This window comes from Hippocampus guttulatus, chromosome 9 (assembly GCF_054856545.1).
Source record: "Hippocampus guttulatus isolate MCC_2025c chromosome 9, RoL_Hgut_1.0, whole genome shotgun sequence".
Taxonomy (NCBI): domain Eukaryota; kingdom Metazoa; phylum Chordata; class Actinopteri; order Syngnathiformes; family Syngnathidae; genus Hippocampus; species Hippocampus guttulatus.
In genome coordinates, this window is record NC_141269.1 from 12,638,741 (window position 1) to 12,649,798 (window position 11,058).

The 11,058-nt window shown below is 41.1% G+C and overlaps 1 protein-coding gene across 2 annotated transcripts; it reads right to left on the minus strand.

Moving 5' to 3' along the window:
- Positions 1-703: 703 nt before the first annotated feature.
- Positions 704-5,975, minus strand: LOC147200380 (leucine-rich repeat LGI family member 2-like). 2 transcript variants are annotated; one of them, XM_086121001.1, is made up of 8 exons: positions 5,610-5,975; positions 5,323-5,394; positions 4,841-4,912; positions 4,664-4,735; positions 4,457-4,528; positions 4,131-4,300; positions 3,015-3,179; positions 704-2,134 (listed from the first exon to the last, which is right to left on the minus strand). In XM_086121001.1, the coding sequence occupies exons 1-8, from the start codon at positions 5,774-5,776 to the stop codon at positions 1,299-1,301; spliced, it is 1,626 nt and encodes a 541-aa protein (XP_085977127.1). In that variant the 5' UTR covers positions 5,777-5,975; the 3' UTR covers positions 704-1,298. The 2 variants fall into 2 exon arrangements, with proteins under 2 accessions (XP_085977127.1, XP_085977128.1); XM_086121002.1 differs by lacking the exon at positions 5,323-5,394.
- Positions 5,976-11,058: the final 5,083 nt, after the last annotated feature.

The window sequence follows — 11,058 nt, forward strand, 5'->3', positions numbered from 1 at the left end:
AGTTGTTACTGTTTCATGACTTATACTTTAAACATCTTTAATTACTGGTCACATTTGTTCTTTTCAGATGCTGGCATGGTGTGCCAATTTGAAATGCAATTTGAAATGTATTGACAAAAATGGTTTTCAGTTTGCAATATTGATATAATAATATAATAATAATAATAATAGATTTTATTTATAAGCGCCTTTCAAGACACCCAAGGACACTTTATGGCGGCCCGGTAGTCAAGTGGTTGGCACTTCGATTTAACAGTGCAGAGGTACCAGGTTCGATTCCAGCTCCGGCCTTCCTGTGTGGAGTTTGCATGTTCTCCCTGTGCTTGCGTGGGTTTTCTCCGGGTCCTCTGGTTTCCTCCCACATTCCCAAAACATGCATGGCAGGCTGATTGAACACTCCAAATTGTCCCTAGTTGTGAATGTGAGCGCAAATGGTTATTCGTCGACGTGAGCCCTGCAATTGGCTGGCAACCGGTTCAGGCTGTCCCCTGCCTATTCCCCGAAGACAGCTGGTATAGGCTCCAGCACCCCCCGCGACCCTAGTGAGGATAACGCGGTTCGGAAAATGAATGAATATTGATATAATGCCACATTTAAAGAAAAACAACGATGTGAATATATGGTCATAGGTTCTTTAATACACGACAAAAGTATTTAATTTTCATGAAATAAATGTACACGATTAGCATTGCTAGTGCGTTCATTAGATACAGGTAATCATTTAGGGTACACACCTTTATTAGTGAAGTGGAGAGGTTATGTATATTAAACCAAATACAATACTGTACTGCAGTCTGTAATAAAAGGGAAAAAAATGAAAAAGGGACCACAAGAAGCATTTCAATAGCAGCATAGTGTTTTGCATAGGTCAATAATACTGTGCGTTGAACTTTCCATTGTTAATATGAAACTCATACATTCCATTTTTCCAAGGAAGAGTAAGAAAACTTGCATCAAGTAACCAGTTACCGGACGAGTACATACCAGTAAAGTACACAGATGCAATATAGCTGAATAATCTGTCAAAGTGTAAATATGTTTTGGGGTTTTTTTTCCGGTGTCTTCATTCTTGGCTAAGTTTTGCATCATAGAATTACAATAAAAGCTGACATCTATAGATATTACTGTACAATGAGCATAGTCATACAGGGCATGTATCCAAAGCATTTTATTGTTATTGCATTGACATTCGTATACTGGTGCAAGGTGCCAACAAGCTCATCAGAAGCAATTAGGGTAGAGTTCATTTTGTTGCTTTGGAATTCCTCTGGAAATCTCACATACTATTGTATTTTGCCTCATAAACTTAAGTCTACCACAATATGCTCAAAGACCATCGATTTGCCCTTAAAGCTGGAAGAGAAGATGAAATTCCTGCGGTCAGTGGTGACTGCAGTGAAGGATCGTGGTGACTGCATGTAGATGTCCTTGACCTTCTGGAAGGTTTTGGTCTCTGCATCCCACAGGTAGATTTGAGTGAAGGAGTAATCGCTGCCTAGAGCAAGGTAATGTCTGTCCGTGAAGGAGAAAGGCTGGAGGACCATCGCCCCTCGAGACGGAAGAGCCTGCATTTCTGTGAACTGCTTACTGGTCCACCTGAGAATTTTGGAGTCACCGATGTAGCAAGTCATAGCCAGATACAAGTCATTTTCCACTCGGAAAGCTTTGACTGCCACCACGTCCTCCGCATTTGGGAAATCACTGTGAAGCATGAACTTTGAGGTGCTCTTGTTCCACAAGTAGATGACAGGCGGTTGAGAACGGCTGGCTAAAATGAGGTAGGACTTCCCGTCCATTTCAACATACTCAGCGTCTGTATCGCGGAACCATTCATGTAGGAATTGATAGGTATAGAACCCAGTTTGGTTCCCGTCTGGTTGGTCGGTCCACTTGTAAAGAGTTGACAGACCTGCTTTGGAGCTATCTACTATTACCAAGTACCACTCGCCATCCATGCGGAAGACTTCAATGTCATTCGGTTTGGAGATGTTGAGGACCTCGATGGATTGAAATTTGGTGAACTTGTTCTGCTCAGCATCAAATTTATAAACGTGGGAGCCCCCAAAGAGCTGCGTGACAATGATCAAGACATGCTCGTCGACCAGAACTGACTTGCACCCAACGACAGACTTCCCTGTGGAGAGAAATGGTCTGTCAGGAGCAGTACAACTCAATGTAGCGATTTCTGCCATGAGAGATCACGAGGTGAACCACAAGAAATTATTCCATTTTACTTAATTATTCTGAAAATGTAGTTTTATATTAAAAATTGTTAGAGCTCAGACTTGCACAGAAAAGCTGCATCGGCGATTCATTTGCTGTTTAACTACCAAACCCTAAATCAACTTGAAAGGGTTAATAATTGTGTTTGCCGAAAAACACGTCATAGTCCAAAGAATGAAAACTCAAATTTATCATAGGGTAAAAGGTAAATGGTGTGCCTTTGGTGTTGTCCAGTGCAGCTGCGTCAACCTGCGGAAAGGTTCTTTTTTTTTGTTTAAAATACGGTACTCTAACTTAATCTCCAGGATCTCTCATCATACACTGGCCAAGGCTTAATTGAACCCAGGATGTTTTTTGTACCAACTTTAAATTCATCAGCTTGCGTCTTACTAGCTGCCAGCTAGCACTAAGCTAACCTGGGTATTTTGGGATTTCATCTCCATTGCTAGGACACCGTGAGAGGCCAAGAGCGAGTAAAAAAAGATACACTGCCTTGCTGGGGTTTATGCACTGACTGCTTAACAGATGGATTCAATACAGTACTCATTTGAATGTAGCAAAGTTTCACACTTGAAGTGCACCCCCTTCATAAATACTGTAGCAACCTTTAAATGTAGTTCCTAAGTTCTATGGTTTCCTGTAGTCTGGGGCGGCCATGAATGTAACAAGAGAGGACGATGAAGGGCAGGGGGAGAGGGAATGGAGAAATGACACTGGAAGCGACACACCGGTTAGCATTACATCACAAAGGTTTTGTATTAGATTATTGCTCGAAATGGATGCGGTCCAACCTGTTATGTTGTCAAATTTTCTGAAATTCATTTCGATGTGATCCCACTCCATGACCACACAGCTGTTCAAGTTGGGTGCAGCCATGGCAACATAGATGTCCTCCTTAAATGAGAAGATGTCCGCTGACATGGACTGAATCGGGATTGACTGGTGACGCACAAAGTCTGGAGAGGGATGGACACACAAAAAAGTGCAGAGAATTGTTCATTTGCTTGTAACATGAAAGTGTATCAATCAATCGAGCGATCATTCCTTCATGATTTTTTATACTGCAAAACGCAACAGTGTTTGATAAAACAGGTAATAAAACATAAAAAGATAACAAAAATCAAAGTAAGACTGAAGATATACAAGAAGGATTAAATACATACCGGTACAGTATATACATATAAATACTGCAATGAATAATCATCTCAGCCGTGGTGTACATGGGATTGAATGATTAAATCCATCACTCTCAACAATCTGTAAGCCGACACAGCTCAATGACGCGATCGATTCGCGGGCAATACTCCAATACTTTTTGTTCTTCTACTTTCGTCCGATCATAACTTTGCTGCTGTAAATTGGGAATTTCTCCATTGGGAGACGAATAAAGGTTTTCTTATTCTCTTTGTCCCAATACCTAAAATGGTGTCCGCCCTACCTTACATTGGTTAATTATTTTGTTTGACTCTTATTCCACAAACGTAATACAAGTTATTATTGTTATAGTCTTGTTGTTGTCTAGTGCTACTGTTTTCTTGCTTTGAATTTGGGGGAAGGATTTGTTTTCCCTTGGAAGTGTGATGGGATCATAATTTGTAGAATATATATATAGTTAAACTATGTCTATAGGTAGTTGGAAACATTTTTAAGAGTGACATCACTGACTTGGTGTTTTTCACAATTTGCGGCAAGGCTCATTCCCTATTCCCCACAAATAGGTTAAATGTCAATGTAAAGAACAAAGATACTAGTATTGCAAGCATGGACTCTTTGAGGTAGTGAACTGCGCAGGGTAAGGTCATCCTGAATTATTAATTCGTTTTATTGATTTTTTTTTTTTTTAAACACAAGGCGTTTTTCACGCAGTTAGACACTCCAATGATTGCTTTGACTTCATTTTAGCTTACCTGTAGACATGCACTGGCCTGGTGGAATGGGAATGTCATTGAGACGCTTGCCCTTCATGTCACCGGGGCCAGCACAGAAGACGTCAGACACTGTGGCGTTTGTGTTTTTCAGCCATGTCATTAGCCACTTGTTCTCACAGCCGCACTGGAAATCGTTACCTCGTAGATCTCTGACGTTGGATATAGGGAACAAACAAACAAATGCTGCAACACAACCGGGTCTTGATGTTTGTGTTTAACATTCATTGTGGATTCTGTAAGGCTGTCGAAAATAGAGCACACACACACACACACACACACACTGAATACACAAAATGCTTACTCACAGTTCCAGCAATGAATCCAAATCAAAAAACAGCTCTCTTGGCAGGAACCTCATCTTGTTATTGGCAAGGGATCTAAACGTGAGCCCCAAAGACAGAATCATATCAGCAACCACTGTTGTGCAACTCATAGTTGGTTGTGATTTAGATAGTTGGGGTGGTTTGTGATTTAGAAGTGTCTATCTATAAATGTGGAGTAAATTGTCTTACAGATGAGTTAGATCTCGCAGACCACGGAAGGCCTTTTTAGTGATAGTTTCAATCGTATTCCCTTCGATGAACCTGTTAAGCAAACAGCACAGTAGGGATGCATAAATGGGGGGACTATATACAAAACAGACTTTTCTGAACAATTATATTCGTGCTCCTTTACATTAGAGTACTTACAAATATTCCAAATGTGGAAGGCCAGAGAAAGCATCATCTTTAATTGTGGTCAAAGAGTTTGCATTTAGAAGCCTGCAAAATAGGAAAGTAAGCGTTTTACATTGTGTACCGACTAGAAACAAAATTTGGGACACTTGCACGAATGACTAAACTCCAATCTTCATAATTCATTTGTATTTTGTCAGAGAGTTAGAGAAAACAATTCTCAGGAGTGTATTTATAGTTTTTAGTATCGTGAAACTACAATTCATTTCCTAGACCTCAAATTGTAATATTTTGGTTTCTTTTTTTTAGCTCTAAGTATAATGCATGCTATACAACTACAATGGCAACCTCAAAACAGAACATTTATTACCTTGAAAAGAGCACATCTCTTGCATAGGCTCATTAGATTGCACAGGTATAGTCAGAAATGTGTAGTGAATGTGCTTATGTAACTTAATAATAATTTGTGATTAGTGTCGGTTAACAAATACACTTACAGTAGCCGCAGAGAAGGCATGAATGAAAACATCCCCTCTGGGATTTCCGCAATGGAGCCGTTTACGATGCTCCTGGTGGGAAATAAAAACAAAACTCACATTGGGACATTTAGTGCCCCAGTAGCCAAAGCTACGAGACTGGAACTCTTGAGGAATGAAGGTTACGTATGTGTCACTTGTATTCATTCTTATTTGTATGTGTGTCGAACCATGACATTCCGTTTTATATGTATTGTGTATGTATTCACATAACACAGTATATTGTTTGTGAGAGCGATGTTACTTACAGCGAGGTGATGTCACTCGGCACCGTGCGGGGGACGTGCGCAGGACCAACACACATGATGGTTTCCTTCGTGCACGAACATCCTGAAGGACATTTAAAATTCTTTTTCCATTTATTAGCGCTGCAAATACACAGCAGCGTAAACGAGAAGACCAGGAGCCGGTGCATGGTGGGCTTCACTTCGTCTCCCCTGTCGTTTTCTGTTGTAATCTAAAGGGACAAAACGAGCGCGATTCGATCTACCAGCCGTAGTTTATCTGTCGGGGCGACATCTAGAATGCAGCCGTCTCGGACACTCCTGTCCTGACACCGACTGGCACGCGGCTGCGCCCTCCCAAGATCAACGTGGTGGATGCACCCAGCATCTCAAGGATCGTTCAAAAATGGAGATTGGCTTCAACAGAACTACTTGGTATCCTTTTCTTTGCTTTTTTAAATACAATTCATGCTACCATTGTACATTAAATAAAGGTTACTGTGAAAACATATTTTGAGCACGCACAGATAGGGGTGGGCCAACGTTTTGTACCTGAAGATGAAGTGTTAAAAACAAGAAAAAAAGTAAAAAGTAATATGCAAATCATGCACATCCTAAATCGTATTTTTCTTTATTACAATTAACCAAACAAATATATCTACTGTATATATGAAGAAATACAATATTAACCCCTATTGGCTCATCGATGTAAAACAACTCCTTCCAACACTGATAATGATATTGTTCATGATCAAAAACGAAATTACATCGAACGTGCTTACAAGATCACAATTAGTGTTCATTTAATGTTATTTGCTGATCCGTGAACTGTAGGGAATTAATGGGTGGGCCAGAGTCGCAGCCTGGCCCACCCAGAAATTGCCCAGTTGTACAGATTACCCACTGTGGGTTTGGTAATATATACTAATGTGTTCATTTAAATTGCATTAATTCAAAACACATGCTCATCATAAAAAAAAAAAAATCTTATTTTGGGGGAGGGGGGGGGGGGTGATACTGTAGATCCCAGCAGGTCCTAACAAGGTGCCAAATTTTCTGAAGGAGAAAAAGTTGATGAGGATGATGAAACTGAATCTTCATCTCCCAGCGAGAGCAACGGTATGTCTGCCATGACTGGAATAATTCATGACAGCTCTGCATCAATCATTGCTGTTTTTAGCTTCTACGTGCTGGCCTTTTTACAAGTTGGGCACATTGTAAGCCAAAGCTAAGACTCTTGTTATATTGCTATTTTGTTGTCAAATACCTTTCAATGATTCGTGGAAACTGACAGAGATTTCCAATGTGTTTTGCGTCAGAGGCAAACAACACCTGCTTCGTCGAATTATTTGTCTTTCACAGTCACGAAGAGATGACTGTTGCTTGCGACCCCTGACACCACAAATGTTGCATTTTGCTCGTGTCTCAAATGCCTGCGCACTTTATGAAAGTGACCCCTTTACCTCGCAACCACGGAAGAGCAACACTGAATGCATTTACATGGACAGCAGTGGCTGCTGTCCTTATTCTGAATAAAAGATTATATTTTGATTACGGTGTGTCTACATCAGTTGCTCATAGAATAATCCATTCAGGCTGTAATCCGGTTTGGATGTTACACCACTCCATTTGTGTTAATTTTTGTGGGTGTCTGGTTTTGAATGCTGACAGTAAAAAAGTATCTTAGCCAGTTTTTTCGCCTCTCTTGGCATTTCAGAAAATGCAAATAGGTGAGTTTTTCCATCGATCTATCCATCCATTTTCTGATCCGCTTATCCTCATGAGGGTCGCGGGTGTGCTGGAGCCTAACTCAGCCCACATTCATGATAATATAACACAATAGACCCAAGACGTACAGGATTATGAACCGGTGAGGTAAGAATATGTTTCAACATTTTTGTTGAAATTGGCCTTTGTCACATCCCGGCTCGATTACTGCAATGCCCTTTACTTTGGAGTCAGCCAGTCCTCCATTAAGCGCCTTCAGCTGGTCCAGAATGCCGCTGCTCGCCTCTTGACTGGTACTCGTAAGAGGGAGCACATAACTCCTACTCTGGCATCCCTTCCCTGGCTCCCCATTCATTTTAGAGTTATTTTCAAGATCCTCTTATTTGTTTTCAAATCTCTGAATAATCTCGCGCCACCTTACCTCTCTGAGCTCATCCGCCCCTACACACCTGCCCGGCGCCTCAGGTCTGTGGACCAGACCTTATTAGAAGTACCAAGAACTAAACTGAGGCTCAGAGGGGATCGAGCCTTTTCTGTTGCTGGTCCCTCTCTCTGGAATGACCTCCCACTGAGCATTCGGCAAGCCTCCTCGCTGCCCATCTTCAAAACCCTCCTCAAAACTCACTTGTATTCTTTGGCATTCGACTCAGCATGACTTAGATTTGTTCTTGGTTTTACTGTTTGGTGCTTTCTACCGCCTTTATTACCGATTTGTCTTACTGTTTATTGTGCATGTTAAATTGCTCCATGTACAGCACTTTGTATGCAGCGATGGCTGTTTGAAAGTGCTCTATAAATACTGTTGACTTGACTTGAACATTTAATACTCATAACTTGACTTTTAGTCTAAAAAAACACAATATATGAGAATATAATCAAACTCTTAAACTGGTGGTCATAACAACACAAGTAATTGATCTAATTACATGTTAAAGTGTCCTGGCATTTAGTATGACTCATCCCTAAGGGTTTGTCACCTTCTGGAAGACATGTGTCAACTCTTTGAGTAGACAGACAGCTCTGTGACAAACACTTATCAACTCTGCACATCTGCCATGCTCATTCACACCAGGAGATTTGCTGCTTTGCTTTTCATACCACTAGATTTACTCCAGGTAGTCGTTGCCAATCGATTCTGGGTGGGCCGTGACTCTGATTCGAATCAGCATCCAATGTTTGCAAAAACGTCTGCGACAATGACGGATGGGGCTCATGATTGAACACCTGCTGTTTTGATGTACAGTATCCTTTCTAAGAAACTGATCTGCACGCGTCTTCATTTTAAATAGCCACCACTGTGGATGTTATCTGCGGACGTTGTTTCAACCTATACTTGCTCACTTATGGGCATGCATGGAGGAACCTTGAATAGCTCACATACTGCTTGCGTTCTGCTTCCATCTCGTTTACAGCCAGACTACTAGACAGTGGGGATTGCTACAATTTCTTGCTTTTGAATTCAGCTTTCTGTTTATGGGGTGATAGACTCTTGTGTTTTTCAGTTTCACCGTCTACGGAAATGGCGCCTTCAGTCTTTCAATGTCTCCATCGCCTCATGCTTGCTCATACGTAGTGCAGTTGGTCTTATAATGAGCGAGAAGGATGGTTCTTGACCTTTGAGATACCTTATTTTGTAAATTGGTGCAATATACAGTAAATGGAATTGAATGGAAATAAATTATATACAGGTATAAGCAATTCATTACAGCTATTTACCCTTAAATGCATGCAAACAGTCCTTCAGTCAAGCTTTTAGGTACTATCATGCAATTCAGAAAGGGCTTTTTACATTTAAAGTGAATGTTTTAGACATTATTTAACATGTGAAACATTACATAACAATAAAGGCAACCTCCAAATGATTACATGCACTTTTAAATCATTTAAAAGCAAATATGTTCATACATTGCGAGAAATGTGAATGTCGTTACACCACATTAGTGACGCAGGATGAGAGTGGGATTTGCAACTGACAAAGGCTTCATAATAGTGACCTCTGGCCTCGATAATGTGCCCATGACACAGAGCAACTGGTGGCTCTGCCTCGCCTTGCCACATACCAGCGGTCAGGGTTTTGCATGACTCCAGAGGCCACTTGTGTCTTCAATCAATTTTGTCTAACTACAGAATAGTGATGCAAGTTAGAGTGAGCAGTATTGAAGAACATGCATCCCATCCTCTTGGTTAAGGGCATGAGGTCTACATACCTCCAGCAAGTCCATACAAATCTTGTAACCATATAGGCAAGGCAAGGCAGCTGTATTTATGTAGTACATTTCATATACAAGGTAACTCAGTGCGCTTCACAAAATTAAAGTACAACATTTAAAAGCATTTACAAACCAAATAATTAAAGACATTTAAAAGCAAAGTACTGTCAAGAAATAAAAAGTATCTTACTAAAATTACTGAACGAATATGCAGTGGAAGAACAACATTTAAAAACAACTGATTATAAAAATGCTTCAAACAACCTTAGGCATAGTTTTGCTGGAATAAAAACATTGCTTTTTACTCTAATTGCCCCACGGGGATAAATAAAGTTTTCTGAATCTGAATTAAATCTGGTTTCAAAAGCTTTTACACTGGCTGACTTCACTTCTGTTGTCAACTTCTTCCATTTTTGTGCACCGTAACAACTAAATGCGGCTTCACCATGTTTGTTTTAAGATAAGATAAGATAAGAAAAGAAAACCTTTATTAGTCTCGCAATGGAGAAATTCCCAATCACAGCAGCAAAGTTATGAAAGGAAGAAGTAGAACAACAAAATATAGGAGCTGCTGGAAAGGCAGCCACTCTCGCGGCGCCATTTTGAAGTCAAAATAACAAAAATAACACAACACAACACATAGGACACAGACAGTCGTGCAATCTTCACCACTTTTCTGCATACACTTTGTTGTCTGAAGCAGTTATAGATGAAAGAGGAGAGGATCAAAGTGTCCTTTCACCAGTGGATCAGAGACGTCATGCTGAAAATGTGCACACGTCGGCTACAAGCTAAGTTTTGAAAGCAAACACGAAGCTGTAGCGTCCATTGACGAAAAGAGATTAGTTCACTTCTCCTGTCCCACGTAATCCGCTTCAAACTCCAAGCCGCGACTCACAGTTCCAAATCCGCATCGGCGCTCAGCGCTAACGCTCCTTTCTTCTCATCGTCGGCTCCTCAAGACTTACATCCATCCAGCCGCAGACCGTTCAACAGCACCGATCTCTCCGCTGAACAAAACGGGGCTGTGAAAAATGGTGCCCATTACAGGCGCAAGACACAAGCGCCCCGGGACTGTCCAGCAACGACAGTCAAATGGCGCCGACATTCCTCCCAGTCAAAAACAGTGCTGGTATACCCATGCTGCCGAGAAGGCGCAACCACCAAGCACAGAGTCTCCTCCTTGATGAACGTCGTGGCCAAAAAATGCTGAAAAAAGTCCACATCAGGTCCACACGACGTAACAACAAACACAAAGTGACAAAAAAAAAATCATCATATCATTTTGAACTTTGGGCTTCACTAATCGACCTAAATCTGCAGGTTCACCAGGTGAGCAGGTTTGTCATCATGGTGAAGCAGCCTCCAGTCATACTGCCACAACTCTAGGCTCTTCTCGCACCCGGAATGTAGCAAAAGCCGCAGGATCTCTGTAGTTGATTTGTCTGGCCCACACACCAGGCTGTAGTTTTTCTTAAGCATCACATAAGATTGACAATAAAAATTAATGTGTACTGTTTTTCCTTTCACAGCCA